Source organism: Berghia stephanieae, chromosome 2 (assembly GCF_034508935.2).
Source record: "Berghia stephanieae isolate SIO BIC M18660-M18661 chromosome 2, UCSD_Bste_1.3, whole genome shotgun sequence".
NCBI classification, from domain to species: Eukaryota; Metazoa; Mollusca; class Gastropoda; order Nudibranchia; family Aeolidiidae; genus Berghia; species Berghia stephanieae.
Window position 1 is genome coordinate 48063043 of NC_088361.1, and position 21858 is coordinate 48084900.

Sequence of the window (21858 nt, forward strand, 5' to 3'; positions counted from 1 at the left end):
AAATCATAACCTGTTGCTTTCTGCCATCTAAATAAGATTCAAACCACTACATCAGATCCACAATCATTAGGTAAAAAACAATGGTTAATGCAGTACTAGCAATTGCACACTATGAGTAGACTACAGTGCAGTAGAAGGACTAAGTCTAAGGTGTAGTTCTGTTAGTCTCTAAGTATTACGGTGAAGATGACGTGACGAGCGAAGGGATCACCCAAGAATAACGCACTAGACTACGACAATAAAGTTAATATCAGTAAATCATACATGGAAAAAAGACAAATATAAAGCCACAGGCCTCCACAATAAGAAAAAGAAACAGTACAGTAATCCAAATCAGTCTGATCACGATCTAGGACTAGCCAACGAGCGAATCGATAGAAATAGCAATCATGACAATGGGTCTATCATCTGCAGAAATTACCGCCAAATACTAGGTTGTAAACATTTCTTAGATAGTAAATTTTAATTAGTACTTACAACTTTTCAAAGATTGTGGCGCGATAAATATCCAGTCATGAAACATCCTCTGCAGATTCTTACTTTCAATTTTGAAAAGAAACCAAACCTAATCACTCAGTTTGTAAGCGGCCGTCATAAAAAATAGTTTACACGTTCAAGTACAAATTTTGATAGTTCACTCTTTTTTTTGAGTATATTCAGATAGTTAAAGACCTAAGAAATATTATTATAAAACGTTTGGTCGCCAATTAACCAAATTAATATGAAGTACCTAAATTAAAAGAACAGAATCAATTATTGCGCATTCGACGGCAATGTACCAAGGCAGATTGAAATCCTTATCTAACCAATGGCCCCCACTAGCGGGGGCTGGAAATCCAGAGGGAATCTCCTTTCTAAAGAACTCCTTGATATATATATATATATATATATATATATATATATATATATATATATATATATATATATATATATATATATATATATATATATATATATAGTATATATCTATTAGTCTCTCTTTCTGTCTTCAAATGACACACACGCGCACACTCACACAATTAATTTCAATTAAAATGTTTGTTTCTAGGCAATTGGCAAAATGAAATATATGTTAACTTAATATTTCCAATTAACAAATAAAACTCTCTCACACACACACACAAACATAAACACAAAAATTAAAACAATAAAGTTCACTTAGTTCTTTAGCCTCGTTATTTTTTCACTTTCATTTTACACACACACACACACACACACACCCACACACACACACTATCTGTCACTCTTACCCTCTGTCAGACAAACATAAATCAATAAAGTGGATCATATCCTTTTCACATCAGCCATCAATCTCTCTCTTCACCCACAAGCACACACCTTATCATCATCATCATCACTACTGCTACAACCACCACAACCACACCATCATTTCACGAAGTACCACCTCACCACAACCACAACCACCTCCACCACATCATCATCATCCTCATCATCATCACTATCATATTCACTGTATCATCCAGCATGCTAGCACTACATTATCATCACATCATTCTACCACTGCTAAAACCACCAACCATCATAATCATCATCATTACCACCACCACGACCAGATCATTACCAACACTATCACTATTGATACAACAATCACTGCCACATCATCCTTACCACCACTATCACAACCTCCTCCAACACATCAATATCACCGCCACCTCTGCTACAACTGCCACCACCATAACATAATCACCACTACCATTACTACAAACACAATAACTACATCATCAAATTCTGCCACCACTTCTGCAACCACCATAACCGTATACATCATCATTATTATCATTACTACTACCACTACAACAGCCACCGTCATATCATCATTACCACCAACCCTACCATTCATTTTAATATTTTATATGGCATTTTGAAATAGGTTTTGGAAATTTACTTGATTTGAAACAAGGGGTTTTGGGATGATTATAGATCTCAATAGATTATATTTTGTATGCATAGATTCCTGTTTAGGCAATGAAATTCTTCTGAATTGTTTCTGAAATTTACGTGAGCCAAATTTTAAATTGGCATCTCTGGTTAACTTGAAACAATGGGAGGTGGACATTATTAGTGAATCTGTGAATTAGGGAGGTGTGGCTGAACTGGAGAGGATGTCGGGGAAGAGATGATTGATTTTCGCCAGCTCTTCTCTTCTCAATTCTTTAAAGGCTTCCAACAGCCAATTCTTTGAGGAGAAGGAGGATGAAAAGATTAGAAAGAGGAAGAAGGAGAGAAAGGTTAAAAGTGTTGAAAGCGTAGAAAGCCAAACCTGTGAATGATATTTCAGATCTTGACCCAAAAAAAACAAACCATAAAATTAGCAGACAAAATAGCAAAAAACGGCAAAGTATTTGAATACCATGAAGTTTATTGTTCAATTAAATACATTGATATCTTCAGATAAGTTGAAGAAAAGTGAATTTGAGGACCTTATTCTTCTGTGGAAGCAGCAGTCTAGGAGTCGACTAGTGGAGAAAGTAACTGTCGAAAGAATTTAATCTTTGTTATAATCCTAGAATTTAAAATATTTCACATTGGAAACTCCTTGAATTCCAGAATGGAATTGCTGTAATATGAAACATGTCGCAAAAGAATCGGGAGCAGAGGTCAATGTCGCTATCCAGGGGTTGTTATTCAGGGTGTCGTTATCCAGAGGTTGTCATTATTCAGGGTGTCGTTATCCAGAGGTTCCACTGTAGTTGTTTTCTATTGTTGAATTGAAGGGGTTATCTCTTTACTGTGGCCAAGTGAAGATTCATTGCTTCTACCTCCAGAGAGGTCAATGACGATAGTGATGATGCCAGTTACCTAGACATTCAAAATGATGAATCTGGTAATATTTGCAAAAGTTATAATTTCTGAGCTACAGGAAAAAACGAATGATCAACGGCATTGCAATGCTATCTCGATTGGAGGTCAATTCTTGACTTTGGGCACAGTATAGAAGCTACTCTTTCAGGTTTTGGTTACAATTGTAAAATTCATGCAATATGACTGCTGATCAGCATTTATTATTTACTGTGATAGGATGTATGGGAATGGTGAATGACTTTCAAGTGGATTAAAAAAAATATATTATACAAAAAAATAATATAAATAGTAAAAGTGTGCTTAGCATGTAAAATTATGTATATATTCATTTTTGCTATAATAACAGCTTTTGTTGTTGCTGTTGTTGTTGTTTTTTTTTTTTGGTGGGGGGGGGGGGGGGGGGGGGGGGGGGGGGAAGTATTTTGTTTTTTTCTTTTATATAAGTATTTACAAATTTTGAACAAATTTTTATTGCCAATTTGTAACTTGTCATCTCAAAATGGTATTATGTCGGAATTATTTAAATGTTAAAAATTGAATATATACTCATAAGTACCAAACCAGGGTTATCTATGTGTAAATGGATTATTGAGGACATTAGATATATATAATATATTTTTAAGTGAGGCAAATAAAATGTCATTTCTGTGACTTAGTTTTTCTCCAGTCTTGGCCAGAAACCTCTCTGTGAAGGAAACTGGCAGACGTCAGTGAGTGTGTTTATTTTTCTGTGAGATAAAGTTATTTACCTTGTGAATTATACCTGCTGAGTGACCTAGTATTAACATTAAGAACTTTCTAAATGTTTCCCTTCCACCGAGGATCCCACGCTGATGTCTTTATGACATTTCAGAAATCATAGGCGGGACACAGCAGTAGATTGCTACAGTATGTATTCCTCGTCCTCACAGATTCCTTGTACAAATCTAAACATTTGAAATTCATACGTTTTCCAATTTTGTTTGTACAAATTTCACATACCCTTTGTTTTCATGGATTCCTCGTGTTAAATGATTTTGTCCAAGCAAGGACGAGGTATATGTGCTGCACTGTTCTAGTTCTTGTAAATATATTCCCCTTTGTCTTTCTTTATGTAGATGCTTGTGATCTAAAAGTGTTGCAGTCACTGAACTCGAACTGTTATTTTGCCATCTTCCTTACAGAGTTTGCATATAATATAATATGACCTTAAATTGCCATTAAATAATTGTATGGCCATATTTATATTGTCTTGTCTTGCCATTAAGTCGCAGCTCTGTGCATCAAAGATAATCGTGACTGTGGGTGTGGCGAGGACAAATGGACGTGCCTAGGCTTTCATTTTGATTTCATCAATTTCTCTGTCAAATTCAATTTGGCCATTCATTTAAAAAATATTTTGAGGCAGAGAATTTCGTATTTGAATGGTGCTCGGAAAAAAAGAGTTGAGATGAGCATTAACTCATGCCTGCGGGACCAGTTACGGGTGGTGTTTTATTTCGTTTTGAATGACTATCAAATGGGATCGTTGTCAGTTCCTGACAGGCCTTGAAAAAGACTTCAGCTTTTTGTATAGTGCATTTTCCATGTAATAGTGACCAGTTCAAGATATCAATATCTACACCAAAATGAGATGACAGTCTGATAACTGGGTGGAGATCCTGACCTCCCATAGAGGGCAGGGAGGTACTTGTTGTGTCTTCTATCCCCCTGTGTCTGTCTTCCAATTGCTTTCTGTCTTTGTCTTGGAATGATATGTCACATGGTTTTTGGCAGCTATTTATGACTCAAAACATCATGCTTTTATTTTTTATTGTTCTCAAGATTACTCAACTTTCCACCATTGCAATCCTTTAACATTATGATTTTGCCATCCTGTGTGTGGTAATTTCAACAGTTCTCTAAAGTATTCTTAGTATTTCCAAAATATATTGTTTTTAAAATTAAATTAATTCTTCAGTGATATCTCTTTCTATCCGGGTGGGGTTCCTGACTTCCCATAGTGGGCAGGGAGGTACGTTCTGTGTCTTCTATCCCCCTATATCTGTTTTCCAATTTGCTTTCTGTCTTTGTCTTGGAATGACATTACTTGGTTTTGCCCTGGCCGTAGTGCTTGGCTGGGAGGGAAACAGTCAAATGCATAGTTATTGTTTTGGAAGATGATATTTTGTTCTTTGAAAATCATCTCTCTGTTATGTATTATTATGTTTGTTATTTTGAATGTATAATCTAAGCATTTGAGTTGTATTCCTCTTAGTGGGATCTTGTGCTGGTGTATGGTTGAGACATTTAGGTGATCTCAAACTAAGCACACTGATGGTGTGCTCTTGGAATCTACATCTGTTCCCTATTTGAACCACTCCCCTTTGTCTTACTTTTTTCCTCAAGTCCTTTTTATTGTACATCTAGAATCTTTTCACTATCCAATTTTCTTCCTTTTTACTGGCGCTGATATGACCTAAATGTGTTGCACGCGCCGTAAAACGCTTAAAAACAAAACAAACAGTTCTCTAAAGGACTCTTAGTAGTATTTCCAAAATATATTGTTTTTTAAATTTAATTAATTCTCCAATGATATCTCTTTCTATCATAAACCATTTCATCATTCAATTACCCCCTTTTTTTGCAACAATATTATCATGATTGACAATTTTCAAGACATTAAAAAAACCGCTTTAGACCTATCTATATTTTTTAATCACCCGGTGGTGAATGAATCCAAAAAAAAAAAAAAGTTTTGATAAGTCATGATTCCCGTCCTGCATGCAGTCTTTACACACACACAATGTTGTTGATGACGATGACTACAATGTTACTAGTGTGCATATATGTCAATATAGTATGTAATGCATGTTCTTTATAATATTGTATTGTTATAAATGTGTAACCAAATAACAAATTGCCACATTTTTGAGGACAATAAAGACATTATTATTTAAAATTTAATTGTTTTATCAGGGATCTTTTCCCATAATTATTCATTTCATCATTGGGTTGCCAAATTACGGATTCTGGGTGGGGATCCTGACCTCCCATAGTGGGCAGGGAGGTACATACTGCATCTTCTATCCCCTTATATCTGTTTTCCAATATGCTTTCTGTCTTTGTCTTGGAATGAGATTACTTGGTTTTGTCCTGGCCTTGGCCGGAGTCCTAGCTGGGAGGGAAACAGTCAAATGCATAGTTATTGTTTTAGGAGATGATATTTTTTTCCATGTAAATCATCTCTCTGTTATGTATTATTATATTTGTTATTTTTAATGTATAATGTAGGCATTTGAGTGTGTTCCTCTTTGTTGGATTTTGTGCTTGTGTCCGGATGAGACTTATATGTGGTCTCAAACTAAGTACTTTGATAGTGTACTCTTGGAATCTACATCTGATCCCTATTTGTTCCCAGTTTCCCTGTGTCTTACTTTTTCTTGGGTGGTTTATTTGTAATTCTGGAACTTTATACTATCCCATTTTCTTCCTTTTTACTGGCGCTGATATAACCTATAGTGTTGTAAGCGCCGTAAAACCCTTAAAACATAACATAAAACAAATTACGGCTTCAGCCCATTAAAAAAAACAACCAAAAAACAAAAAAAAAACCCCAAAAAAATTGGGTGCGGTTCTTAACCTCCCAAAGTGGAAAGGGAGGCACTTACGGTGTCTTCTATTTCTCCTATATCTGTTTTCCAACATGCTATCTGTCTTTGTCTTGGGATGAGATTACTTGGTTTTGTCCTGGCCCTGGCTGGATACCCTAGCTGGGAGGGATACAGAGTTTTGGGAGGTGGTATTTTTTGTCTTGTAAATCATCTCTCCGTTATGCACTGTATTATTTTTTGTTTACATATTGTATGTATATGATTTGGAAACATTTGAGTGTATCCCTCTTAGTGGGGACCTGTGCTTGTGTCTGGATGTTAGGTGAACTAAAACTAAATACTTGATGGTGTGCTCTTGGAATCTACATCTGTTTCCTATTTGAACCAATTCCCTTTTGTTTCGCATTTTCTTAGGTGCTTAAATTTAAATTCTGGAACTTTTTACTATCCCATTTTTCTTCCTTTTTCTGGCGCTGGTATGACCTGATAGTGTTGCAAGCGCCGTAAAACCCTTACAAACAAAACAACCCCCCACCAAATACCCTCTGTGTATTTTCCAATCACCTGGCGATTGTAAGCAGAAGAAGCTTTGATAACTCTTTTTCCAGTTTTGTAGGGGACAATGCTCAGGAGAGACTGACGCGATAGACTCCAAACCCATCACCTTCATCCAAACTAGGAGATGTTTGGAACGAGAAGAAATTGGAAAGTAGGAGAGGTGTCATTAGATATTGTTCACTAAGTAAAAAATCTTGGAGCATTCTTAGATTCAGAACTGTGGATGGACCATCAAATTAAGACAATGATCCAATCATTGATGTGTCATTTGAAAAAAAAAAAAATGGATCTACTTGACAGTTCCTTTCTGAGGATGTTACCAAGAAACTTGTCGTTTCTCTTTTATTTTCAAAGCTGGATTACTGTAATGCTCTGTTGTTTGACTTACTTTGACTTATGCCTCTTGGCTACTGGCGGAGCATAGGGCCTCAACAGCACTCTTCCATCTTTTTCTGTTCTTGGCACAGACCTTTGCCTCACTCCAGGTCAGATTGGAGACGCACAAATCTTGGTGAAGGCTTCTCCTTCAAGTCTGTTTTGGACGACCCCGTTTCCTCTTGCCCTGTAGGTTCCATTTGAGAGCTTGCTTGGTTATATTACAGGGCTTTTTCCGCAGAGTATGACCAACTCGTCGCCACTTTCTGCGTCTGACCTGGACATCCATTTGTTCTTGGTTTGTTTTTTTTATTGTCCAAATGTCAGTATTTGGCACTTTGTCAAACCACTTCAACTTGAGTATTTGTCGAAGACAGCAATTTACAAAAGTTTATATCTTGGTTGATGTGGTTAAGGTTGTTTGCCAAGTCTCTGACCCATAGAGCAGGACTGCTTTAACATTAGTGTTAAATATTTTAAGCTTGGTGTTTGTGGATATGCTGGCCGTTTTCCATATTGGTCTCAATATTGCAAAGGCCTAGCGCTTTCTTGATTCTAGCAATGATTTCTTCATCAGTTTCACCCGACTGAATGATTTTGCTGCCAAGGTATGTAAATTCCCTGACATCTTATATTGCTGTGCCAGAGGTGGTGACTTGTGCTTCTTGTTTGGCAGTTAAGCGCAGTAGTTTTGTCTTCTCTTCACTAATCTTGAGACCAACTGGCTGAGCAGTAAGTAGCTCCCTGCCCACTATGGGAGGTCAGGATCCCCACCCAGATATAGGGGGATAGAAGATACAGTAAGTAGCTCCCTGACCACTATGGGAGGTCAGGATCCCCACCCAGATATAGGGGGATAGAAGATACAGTAAGTAGCTCCCTGTCCACTATAGGAGGTCAGGAACCCCACCCAGGATCGATATCGACGTTTGAAGGATGAGGTTTCTGCCCCAAATTTTTAAATACCAGTTTTTCCAGAGTACGGCAGTTACTGGTTAATGAATCAAAATATAAATGCCGAGATTTCTAGCCAAACTTGTAAATACATACGTGTGTTTTAAGGGTGGGTGCGGCATAAAGACCCAATTTTTTTTATTTTCCAAGCAAATTGATTCAAACTTCACACAGCAACTTGTAATAAAAAATAATGGAGAAATATGACGTCATTTAAAAAAAAAAAAGTTCGTTGCCATGGTAACGGCCGCCATCTTGGATTTTGTTTACATAACTTTGAATCAATATTTCGAGACTATTTACAAAGATAAAAGCATATAACTTTGGAAATAAGTTACTTATCCAAAGACAAATACTTCCTATTGATGATTTTTTGATTAGTGAAATACTTTTTAAAATATAAATTTTTCTATCTTGTCACTATACTTTATCTGAAATTTGGTCAAAATTCTCAGTTTGAAAGCCAATAATTTCTGAAGTAATCAATATTTCAAAAATTCATCAATACGAAATAAAGAACATGGTATTGTGAGTATTGGGGCAAAGTTTCAAGAAAATCTATCAGAGAATAGAGGAGAAAATTTGAAAAATGTTTTTAAAAAACATTTTGAGAAAATTGCAAAAAACAACCAAAAGTGGTGAATTTTGATGATGGTGGTATTGCAGAAATCGAAAATTTGTACAAAAATCAATAAAATTCATGCAAAAAATGATGTTTTATCACAAGATAAGATGTCATAGGTTCTAAAAATAGCAATAACCCAATTAGGTCAAATTGGCCCAATTTTCATATTTTTCAATGCCGCACCCACCCTTAAAGAGAACAATACAGTTCCATACCATGTTGTGAATAAGAATATAAATGTCATCATAGTAATACACCTTGTTTTTGTTTCTGAAAGGATTTTACAGCGCATGCGACACATTTTCAATTAGGTCATTTCAGCGCCAGTAAAAATGAAGAAAATTGTATATTAAAAACAAAATTATAGATTTACAAGTAAAAGTACCAAAAAAAAGTAAGACAAAGGGGTATGGTACAAATAGGGAATAAATTTAGATTCCAAGAGCATAATATCATTGTGTACAGTTTGAGATCACCTAAAATTCTCATCCATACACAAGTACAGGATCCCACTAAGAGGAACATACTCAAATCCTTATATTACCCATTCAAAGCAAAAAGTATAACAATACATAACAAAACTTAAATATATACATTTGAATGTTTCCCTCTCAGCCAAGAGCTCTGACAAGGGAAAGGACAAAACTAAGTTTTTGTTTTGTTTGTTTTTAAAGGTTTTACGGCGCTTGCAACACATTCAGGTCATATCAGCGCCAGTAAAAAGGAAGAAAATGGGATAGTTAAAAGTTCTAGAATTACAATTAAAGCACAAAAGAAAAGGTAAGACAAAGGGGAATTGGTTCAAATAGGGAACAGATGAAGATTCCAAGAGCACACCGTCAAAGTACTCAGTTTGAGATACCTAAAAGTCTCATCCAGACACAAGCACAGGTCCCAACAAAGAGGAATACACTCAAATGTTTACCAATCATATAATATAATATGTAAACTGAACATAATACAATGCATAACAGAGAGATGATTTACAAGGAAAAAAAATATAATCTCCCAAAACTACAACTATCTGTCATCTGCATTTTTTGCCAAATTGGGACCTAAAATTTGCCAAAATTTGCCAAAAGAAACCCCAAAATTTGCCAAGAAATTTGCCAAAAAATTTGCCGAGGAGAACTAAGCGTTTCAGTAAAAATTAACATGCGATACAGAAAAATATATATATAAAAGACAATTTATTACATTTAAGGAGGCTGCATTTATTAATTTAATGAAATGACTGTAAATGTTGTTACAAAGATTTTAAAGGATCATTATCCATAAAGAGTAGCTTCCCTTGGTTTGGGCCCAGGCAAAGCTGCAACATTTCTCAAGTTTCGCACTTTTTTTTCGTAATTTTGTTTTCGTTTCTTTTTTTTCCCAAAATTTGCCACGATTTGCCAATTTTGGGAAATTTGCCAAAATTTGCGGATCGCCCTGATATTTGCGGCCGCAAAAAATGCAGATGACAGAACTATACATTTGACTGTTTCCCTCCCAGCCAGGGTCAGGACAAAACCAAGTAATCTCATTCCAAGACAATGACAGGAAACAATTGGAAAACGGGTATGGGGGGATAGAAAACACAGCATGTACCTCCCTGCCCACTATGGGAGGTCAGGATCCCCACCCAGAATAAAGACATAAATACATTACTAAATTCCAGACAGATGACAGAGATTTTTTGTATTTATGCCATTATTATTTTTTGATGTTGGCTGAAGAACGGTTTTGAGCCCCCAACGTTCCATGTTTGGTATTTTGTTCTTTGTTGAAGCTGTTATAAGTATTCGTTATTGTTTATTACTTTTTACAGTCCACAGCTTCTAGCGGCCTAATACCTCCAAAACGTTACTATACATTTTACCATATCCCTCTCAGCCAAGGACTCCAACAAAAGTACTAGTAGTTGTAGTGTAGTAGTAGTAGTAGTAGTAGTAGTAGTAGTAGTAGTAGTAGTAGTAGTAGTAGTAGTAGTAGTAGTAGCAGTAGTAGCAGTAGTAGCAGTAGTAGCAGTAGTAGTAGTAGTAGTAGTAGTAGTAGTAGTAGTAGTAGTAGCAGTAGTATCAGTAGTATTAGTAGTAGTAGCAATAGCAGCAATAGTAGTAGTAGTAGTGGTTGAAGAAAAACAGATGTAGGGGTTGTAGAAGACGTAGTAAGTAACCTCCCTGCCCACTATGGGAGGGTCGTCAACACCACCCTGAGACACTCATTCCATACTTTTAACAATTGACAAAAAAAAAAAAAAAAGAAAGATTAATAGCATCTTAAAACATCACATTATCTTCAATTTTTTACTCTCAACGTGACATAAACAGGCATTAACATAAAATCATCACAGAGCTCAAAACAACAGTCTCGCGTTCATTAAAAAATAATAAGTTAAGTCCACGAGCACCCAAGCTAATGTTTTTAATTTTCACATGTTATGGTAGTTGAATAAAACTATCTATGTACATGCTCATTTTTAATACATTTTTTGTTCTAATTTTGAAAAGTAACAAAAATCTCTAGGATTGAGTGAGTTAAGAGTCTGAATTAAATAATATACTATGATCAATTCTGATAACGTGTTTGTTTTGTTTTTAAGGGTTCTACTTCGCTTTCTACACATCAAGGTCACATCAGTGCCAGAAAAAGGGAAGAAACTGGGAGAGCAAAAAAAATTCTTGAATTACAGTCAAAGCATCAAGAAAAAGTAAGATAAAGGGGAATTGGTTCAAATAGGGACCAGATGTAGTTTCAAAGAGCATACCATCAGTGTACTTAGTTTGAGATTACCTAAAAGTCTCATTCAGACACAAGCACGGGACATCATTAAGAAGAACACACATGTTTACAAGATATGTTCAAAACAAAAATATTGGTAAAAAGAATTCCGGCAAGGGTCTGAAAATAAATGAGTAATCCCATTCTATGTGGAATTCGACTATTATTAGCTTGGATAAAGACAGAGCACTAAGCTTATAAATAAAATACCACTATTTATCGCCGATGCAGTAAAGTTGTTTAAGTTTTTCTGATTCTTTTGTCCAAAGAGCAGGATTTGGTAGCTGGGATTGTTTGATCAGATATTACTTGAGATATATAAATACCACTGTCCTATCTAAAGATTAAAAAGCAATTGTTGGTGTCCTTTAAATGATAGAGAACCCGTGAAAAATATTGGCTTTAGGATATTTATGGTTTTAAAAGACTAATACGGATTACACATAACAATATAAAGACATAATTCAAATTATTAATTTTGTCAGTAACATAACATTATTTCACTTTCATGGATTTTAGCCAATTTCACTCCAAATGAGCATACCTCAATAACCATCGCTTAAATGGCAATTCTGTTTTCTCTATGATAAAATAGAACATGTTAACTATCACATAACATAAAAAAATCAAATCTGTATCGTGACATTTTAATACAATTAATATTTTATTCAATGTACTTTTGGTAAAATACTAAACTTTAGGTGACTTTTCATTTCATACCGTAATAATTTATTTCTGGATGAAATTTTTTAATTTAAAAGCAGTTTAAAAAAAGAAAGATGGATCTTTAAGTAAACTGAAGAAGGAATACAGTGCAGCCAAGATATATTTTTCGACGTCTTAGGTCAATATATATTTATAACGACCTCAAACCTGAAAAAGACAACGGAAAAGTCCATGTTTTATAAAAATATAAATTGTTAATATATAAACATTACCGACGGCACCCTGAATTTAGAGACAGCTAAAATTCATCTAAACCTGACCGTTGATCCCAGCTGTTTCATGATATCTGCTGGGCTGTACTGTAGTAATATACAAAAGGGATGATGCTATAATATATTTGTTTGTGTTTAAGGGTTTTACGCGCTTGCAAGATATTTAGGTCATTTCAGCGCCAGTAAAAAGGAAGAAAATGGGAAAGTTAAAAAATTATAGATTTACAATTAAAACCACACAAGAAAAGTAAGACAAAGGGCAATGGTACAGATAGTTTGTTTTTAAGTTTTTAAGGGTTTTACGGTGCTTGCAACACATTAAGGTCATATCAGCACCAGTAATAAGGAAGAATATGGAATAGTAAAAAGTTTTAGAATTACAATTAAAGCATCCAAGAATAAGACAGACAAAGGGGAATTGGTTCAAATAGGGAACAGATGTAGATTCCAAGAGCACAATATCAGTGTACTTAGTTTGAGATCACCTAAAAGTCTCATCCAGACACAAGCACAGGTCCCCACTAAAAGGAATACACTCAAATGTTTACAGATCATATATAATACATAAGCAAAACATAATACAGTGCATAACAGAGAGATGATTTACAGGGAAATAAATATCATCTCCCAAAACTCTAAACATTTGACTGAATCCCTCTCAGCCAGGGCTAGGACAAAAGACAGAAAGCAAGTTGGAAAACATATAGGGGGATAGAAGACACCGTAATTACCTCCCTGCCCACTATAGGAGGTCAGGAACCCCACCCACGACTCGATGTGGATCTCAGCTAAAACACTCATTGTAAAATCCGTCCAATGACTGGACTGAAGACCAAATTTCCAAGCACACCACTTCAATCAAATTCTCCACAGCATTCTCACTCTCACAATTGACTGAAACTGACAACTCAAATGACTTTTCTCAATCAACCATCGATCATCAACTCAATGACCCAATATATTATAATCACCATAAACAAAACAACTTCTAACATTAAGACCCCTTAAACACACCAACCAAGGCCGGTCTTAAAGTACGTTCATGCAATTTAAATCCAATTTTCTGTACGACTGCCACTGTGTCGGGCTCCTGAGTTCCTTCAGGTTGAACGGGTACTTGGAATAAAGCTTCGTGAACATGAGGATCAAATTTCTCTCCTTCTTTCGGAGATATCATGAACAGTCCATGTTTATTGAACACTTTTATCAGCTGTGACTCGGTCATATTCAAACCTTCGTACAGATTCACCAGATGTGGATTCGAATCCTTCAACTCCTCTTTCGGGACTGCAGCAATAGCTGTGTTGAGAACATCCGACACCTCGAGCAAATCTTTACAGAAGGATGAGATACCAAATATTTTAGCATCTTCTGTCTGTTTCATCAAACGTTTCCTCATGTTCTCAGTCTCTGCAAGAGAACGCATGTATTTTTCCTGGGAAATAAGAAAAAAAAATATATTAAGACTGAAAGCTTAGCATGAAACATTCAAGTTTACATCAAAATTAATCAGCAGTGCTGATGAAGAGAAAACGTGAAAAAGGGGGAAAATTTGAACAATTGCCTTTAAGTCCCACTTTTACTGCACAAACCCCAACTTTTAGAGCAATTGAGATGATAAGACTATGATTGACATTCTCTCTAATTTCTACTGAGTGGGAAACTGCACCTATTTGTTCCACCAAACATCAATTATATCACTACCAGTATATTTGATAAGGGGACTGGGGGGGGGGGGGGGGGGTAATGTAATTCTTTTAAAGGAGTTAATATTCTTTTTCTTCTATTACCTAAATATAATTTGACCCTTTTGCAGTCATTTCCCTCGTTCATTGAACTCTCCTACCATTGAAATATTTTCAGATTATAAGTACCCTGTCATGTCCGATTAAAATATATTCTTCTAAATATTTAAGACTTTTCCTCATGTACACTTAGATCACAATGGTAAATTTACTTTTCAAAGGCAATTTATAATTTGACTCTGAACATACTACCATTCAAAAAAAAAAAAATCAGGAAAATTTATTTTTAAATTGAACTTTTATATAGCGCAATATCCACTAAACATGATCAAAGTGCTTTACAATGGATCCCTGGCCAACAGAACACTTAACTTGTAGGATGTAACATGACGCGATGTTGCAATTTTTTAGGACAGAGACAACGCTGTTAACGGCCAGGTCATCATTTTACACCTGAGTACGGTGAGAGAATGTGAGTAAAGAGTATTTTCCAAGGACTCAACTATGCGCCGAGCAAGGCTTGAACCCAGGATCTTCTGATCCGAAAGCGAGTTTCATACCACTATACGACATAGTCCTGAATAAAAATCAGGATAATACATGTGGACTTATGAAAAAAAATAACAATCCTTTAGATTAAACCTGTCTACTCAGTAACCAACACAAACATTCATTAATAAAACAAACAAAAAAAAGGGTAAAATTTCAGAAAGCCAAATATTTCTTTTTTTTTTTAAGCTTCATACAAGCTCTTATATGTAAAGTAAACTTCGTTGTTGAAGACCACCATTGCGGAGATAGTGATCAAATTAGTTGTCAATAGTGTGGAACTGAGTGATATTCCTTAAAATTTTAAGAGAAATATTTCTTATCTCCAAAAACTGCTGTAACAGAAAGGATATTTTTTTCTTTCTCTAACAATGCGACCAAATTACTGTGAAATCAGAATCGATATTTATTACATTTCCATGTCCATAATTCTCACAAAATTTACATAACAGTGACAAAGATCTGAACAAGTGTGTATGAAAGGTGCCAGGCAAAGCAAGAAAGAAAAATGCAATTTCAAAAACCGATAATGACTGTCTAAAACTCTTGTCTTGACTGAATTCTCGGTCAACAAACAGATTTTCTGAGGGATCTGTTATGGATTTCAAATTCAATACCTTGTGCTCTTTTAATTCCACTCCCAACTTCTTGATCTCTTCTTGAAGTTTTTCTTCCTGATCTTCCGAAGCAGCTTGGGTACCATCTTCCTTCGCTGCTGTTTCATCACTAGGCTGGTCTGTGACTTTTGTTGACAAGGCATAACGCTGACTGAGACTTGGTAAACTGAAAACAATAAGGCATGTTTAATATATATAATTTTACTACAACTATAATGATAAAAGAGTCAAAAACAAAAATAACGAATATACACATCATGCAACACTTTCATTTTTCACACCAATGAGAGCAGAGTTTGATGGTGAAGGTGATTTTTTTTTTCAAAACAAGGTAAAGTCAGGTAACTTCGTCAGTGGGTAAATTCTCATCAGAAAAATATTTCTAAAAAATTAAAGAAATTTTCAAAATTATAAACACACATCACTATCATTGTACAATTATTATTCCTAAGACAATCTTTTGCGTGCAATTCAAGCTGTGAGCAAGAACTGAAATCCAAGTCAGTTTAGAAAAAAAAAAAAAATGAATATGTAGACGGGTATAAAAACAAGAATCAGGTGACTCAGTAAGGACGGACAGCTGGCTATGATCTCATAACTCTGGCACTGTAATGCAGAGACGCCAACTTTAAATTTGGCTCACAGGAGTTTCAGACACCACTCGTAGGAATTTCAACACCGAAAGAGGAATTTCCGCACACAAGAAAAAGGGATTCGAATGGTATTTGATATTGTGTTTACATATTGTATAGTTCTAAATAGATAACTGATTAGAATTATATTATGATACATAAACACATTGCCAAATACAATCCCAAAGTTTCCTTATTTCAAATGAAGTAAAGCGCCAAAACCTAACGGTAGAGATTGTAGTACTGGTGGTAATGTGGTGTTTGTGGTTGTAGTAATAGTAGTAGTGATGATGAAGATGTGATAGTGGTTGTTGTTGTAGAAGTAGTGGTAGTGATGATGATATGGTGGTGGTGGTGGTTGAAGTAGTAGTTGTAGTGATGATGATGTGGTGGTGGTATAGTGGTTGTAGTAGTTGTGGTCGTGATGATAATGATGTGGTGGTGGTTGTAGTAGTAGTGTTGTTGATGTGGTGGTGATGGTGGTTGTAGTACAAATGGTAGTGATGATATTGTGGTAGTGGTAGTTGTAGTAGTAGTCGTGGTAGTGATGATAATGTGGTGGTGGTGGTAGTGGTTGTAGTAGTAGTAGTGGTAATGATGATGTGGTGGTGGTGGTTGTAGTAGTAGTGGTAAAGATGATGTGGTGGTGGTGGTTGTAGTAATTGTGCTCTTAATGTTGTGGTGGTGGTGGTTGTTGTAGTAGTAGTGATAGTGATGATGTGGTGGTGGTGGTTGTAGTAGTAGTGGTAGTTGCAGTGATGATGATGTGGTGGTGGTGGTGGTTGCAGTAGTAGTGGTAGTGATGATGTGGTGGTGGTGGTTGTAGTAGTAGTGCTAGTGATGATGATGTGGTGGTGGTTGTAGTAGTAGTAGTGGTAATGATGATGTGGTGGTGGTGGTTGTAGTAGTAGTGGTAGTGATGATGTGGTGGTGGTGGTTGTAGTAGTAGTGGTAATGATGATGTGGTGGTGGTGGTTGTAGTAGTAGTGGTAATGACGATGTTATGGTGTTGGTGGTGGTTGTAGTAGTAGTGGTAGTGATGATGATGTGGTGGTGGTTGTAATAGTGATGGTAGTTGTAGTAGTAGTGGTAGTGATGATGATGTGGTGGCGGTTGCAGTAGTAGTGGTAGTGATGATGGTTGTAATACTAGTGGCAGTGATGAAGATGTTTGGGGGGGGGGGGGGGGGGAAGGTATCCTTGGAACAAATTGACCTCACCGGAATTTGACGGAAGTTGCCTGGAGCCCGGAATTTTTTGCTCCAGAACTGAGTTTTTTTCCGGTGAAGGTGAAACCGGAGTTTTGGCATCACTGCTGTAATGTATCCTTCGGAATACAATTTACACACATCATCAAACTTGATTCAAGTGCAAATAGTTATCTGACAATATGCAGTATTGGATAATTTACAGAGATTAGAGGACAAAAAGTGTTAAAATAATGGAAAATTTTCCCTGAATTGTCTAGTTGGGAAAAAAAACAACAAACGAAATATAAAAACTTGAGACGAGGTTACCTGCTGGTGGTGGCAGAATTACCTGCAGTTTGACAAATTTACTTGACACCATTGGCAGTTAAAAAACACTTCATAAAAATACAATCCATTGGCCAGTTAAACCGATCAGCAGGCTTGAAGTCAGACATTGAAAAAAGTGGTGAAGATACCCCCTTTTACCCTACTTTCTTTCATTAGGTTATAATTAATCAAAGGTGTAGATCTATCTTCACCAAGGGCCGTCGGAGTGATGAGGCGTGAGACTCTAATGAAACCAAAGCCACAATGTACTTACTTCTTTCTAATCCCTGGATCAGTTGCAAAAAGTAAAATATTACTTTTAGATTTATAAAAAGTATTTAAAAACTTTTGATTCTAAAAGAGGAAAATGAAACTTAACTCCAGGGGGGCAAGGCAAGTCACTAAAAAATGTCAACTTTGAATATTGATTTTTAAAATTTTCTCATTCAAAATATCACAGTAGTGAAAATAATCTGTCGCAAACATGAGGTGGGGAAATCAGTTCGTTGGTTATTCTGTGAGAGGTCGGCTTTTTGTGCACCTTTCCTTGCCATAGCAGTCAACGGTGAGAGGTGTCAATTGAGGCAGACGTTTCTAGTATTTTTACTCTCTAGCCCTAGCCGAGCATTCAACAGTCACTCCTAGCGCTAGAATTTCTTTCAATTTGTATTTTCACCGTGGATCTTTTGTCATGTATTTATTTATCCAATTTGTCATCATATAGAAGCATTTTAAAAACTCTAGAACAAACCTTGATAGATTTGTGAAAGTTTAAAATTTCCTAATTTGACAATTGTTTTGATTGTCTGCCGCATTTTGATTTGTGAAGTATTGAAAGGTAGTGCAAAGCAGTCCTATGTTTTTTTTGTTTTTTCTATTAAGTTAATGATGTGTTTATTTCTTGAGTGTATTTCAGTGGATTATTGTGTAGCGTAATTTAAATAATTTGTTACATTTATTTAATTTTGTATAGCTTGGTGGACGACCTTCACCGCACGGTGAAAATAGCCTGACACATTATTTTCACCATACGGTGATAATGGTATCTTGGTAGCTAACAAACTTCGCGGCATTTGTCTGTGTTGAATCCATGACCTCAAGAAGTCGGGGGGGGGGGGGGGGGGGGGGGGGGGGCTTAAGATAGACATAGAAATTGAAATCATTTTTTCTCGACTTGTGAATAGCTCATATTCTACAGCAGAGCCACGTTCTCCAGGCGGAGTTGTACCAGTAAGAAAGGTTGCGGGTTCAAGACCCCATTGCCGCCACGAAATTGGAAAGCTTCATCGGTAACTGTAACCTATTCTGAATCCGCCATTCCGCTGGTATTATTATAGCTTTGGGAGGCCTTCCAAAAGCTCCTCGTGCTAAGGCAGGGAACCCAAATATTCGCTCAACTAATACTAAGAAAAAATACATCATAGTACCTTTTACTACCCCTAATAGGAAAAACAAACGACCTCTAGCTATCCCTAATAGAAAAAAAAAAAACAACAACCCTAGGACTGCTTTGCACTACCTTTCAATACCTCACAAATCAAAACGGTGGCCGAGAATCAAAACAATAGTCAAATTAGGAAATGTTAAACTTTCACAAATCTATCAAGATTTGTTCTATATGATGACAAATTGAATAAATAAACGTCTGACAAAAGGTCCAAAGTGAAAATACAAATTGAAAGAAATGCTATAACGAGGAACTTTCGGGAGACCTCCCTAGCTTCTGTTCTTTTGTTCTTTTTTTTAAACCCGTCTGCACATGCAGGAAGAAAATGATGTCGGATAGAATTCAAAGGGACTGAATGCTGAGGCCCTACGACGTCACAGTTCGTTTCCTGGATTCTGATTGGCTAATACATACTGTGAAAATAGTCTGTCAGGCTATTATCATTGTATGGTGAAAATAGCCTGTGTGAAAATAGTCCGATTAACTATTAGGGTTAGTTAAAGTTTAAGTAAAGGTGATAGTGATAGGGTGTTTGTTTTCCTAAACGGTGTCTACGTACACAGTAACTTTAGGCAATCTGGGGTAGTCAAATTGTGACCCAACTCGCCCATAAGAAAGTTATGACTTGAAATTGCTGTTCGTTTTTACTAAAAGTTTTAGGGGGGGGGGGGGATTCAATTGAAGATGCATAACTTCGTTAAAGAGGAATATCGCAGATATTTTGGTATCATTATTTTTGTTACTAACCGGGCACCTAGCCTCAGGATCTACGTACACGGTAACATTTATACACGGTAACCTTGAATCTCGCCTTTAATGGGTTAAATTGTATTGTTTGATTTTAAAAAATAACACACACACACACATACAGAGCGAGGTCCATCCATTGCTTGTATTGTAGAGGCAAACTAGTTACCGTGTACGTGCCCGGTTACTGTGTAGACATTGCCTTTCCTAAAGGCTGTCATTATCCCCAGACACCTATCTGGGGATAACGAAAATTGGTTATTCCCAGGCACCTGTCTGGGGATAACGAAAAGGCTGGGGATAACCAAATTTCGTTATTCCCAGACGGATATTTGAAACTCCGCTCTTTTAAACAATTATCCACAGTCCAGAATATGGAAAGTTTCCAAATAAGGAAAGTTAATAAATAATCTATAAAAACATAAAATTAACCAACATTAAATCAGTTGTTACTACATATACACAATATGCGTCGACTTCGAAGTTGGTGTCATGGCCGAAGGGTTTAGTCGCCTGCCCTGGAAGTTTTACCAGAATCGACGTTGTGGGTTCAAATCCTGGTTCCGCCACTTTTTTTTTTTACATTCCGTCTTCTTTTAACAGAACGGTGCAGGGGATAAATGTCCCATCCATCCCCCCCACCTCTTTTTTTTCTTTCAAACTCTCTCTCTCTCTCTCTTCTTAGTTCCTTTCTAGTTTCTAGCAAATTGTCATATTCGTCCCAACTCCGATCTCAAAAATTGTCTAAAAAGAATAAATAATTAAAAAGCAAACAAACAGAAATATTCAGAGAGCGACCAAATGGTCAGATAGAGGAGAAAAAAACAAACAATAATTTTTTAAAAAATAAATTTTTTTAAAAGAAATTCATGCTCAGAAACGGAACAAAAGGTCAAACAAGGAGAAAAGAACGAATTTTCATTATCCCCAGACAGGTGTCTGGGGATAATCACAGCGTTTCCTAAAAGTAAAAGGGTTAGAGTTAGAGGTATACTAGGTTTTATTTTTTCTTAGGGTTAGTTGAGGGAATATTTGAGTTGTTTCTCTTCATATTAGGAGCTTTTGGAAGGGCTCACCACTATCACTAATGATTAAACTAAGAAGAGGAGTGGGGTAAGTAAGATGAATAAGAGAAGAGTGGTGAAATTTAAGGGTGGGTGAATATTATATATATTGAGTGAGTATGATTGATTTATTCAAAACTGGATTTGACGTCAATGTGAATAACATGTGCTTGTCTTGAGACTAAAAACCCAATCATTTCTGTAATAACCTTCCATTTAATAATTGCATCAGCTGCATTAGGTTTTGATTAGATAGGAAGACAGATCAGCGAAGTGGAAATGGACAAACAATCACAATGTAGAGACCCTCTTTCCTGTCGATGAGAGAAATAATTATGAGCCAACAAATATTTACCACTGCTTGTTCTGTAGATGTCTAAGAACAGAACGAGACAATGCCAAAGAAGAATTGACGACACTGATGAGCTTGAACGACGAGGCCATGTTCACAGTTCACGTTTTGTAAGATTGTTTTACTTTCACAACTCGTAGTGCCGAGGTCAACGTTCAGATCTAATTTTGATTTTCATTTGAAGAGTTCTCATTGAAGAGATTACTCTTATAATTTTGTTAATAATAAAATATTTTGGGTCATTTCCCTTACACAAAACGTTCTAAATCCGTTCTTTCTCAGATAACTGTTAACTAATTAGAGTTTTGGTTTGTCTTAACAATCAACAATCTGAACTCATATAATATTAGACATTATTAGAGACGAAAATGACCACATAAGCAAATACGAAACGCTTCATTAAAAAAGAAAACGTGAAACAATCAAAATGATTTAGAACGCTCAAAGTAAGTCCCCTAAAAAAAATAAAATAAAAAAAAAATAAAAACAATGGTACCAAAAGAACATTCACTAGAAAAATTAATTCTAGGATGGAGAGAAAGATAAAGGGAGTAAATGTGAGTCAGAAATAATGGATCAAC

The 21858-nt window shown here is 36.0% G+C and overlaps 1 protein-coding gene across 1 annotated transcript; it reads right to left on the minus strand.

The window, feature by feature from the left end:
- Positions 1-8921: 8921 nt before the first annotated feature.
- Positions 8922-21440, minus strand: LOC144965054 (grpE protein homolog 1, mitochondrial-like). Its single transcript, XM_078899937.1, has 3 exons — positions 21281-21440; positions 15520-15685; positions 8922-14043 (listed from the first exon to the last, which is right to left on the minus strand). Exons 1-3 carry the CDS (start codon positions 21367-21369, stop codon positions 13603-13605), a joined length of 696 nt encoding a protein of 231 aa, XP_078756063.1. The 5' UTR covers positions 21370-21440; the 3' UTR covers positions 8922-13602.
- Between the last annotated feature and the right edge of the window lie 418 nt (positions 21441-21858).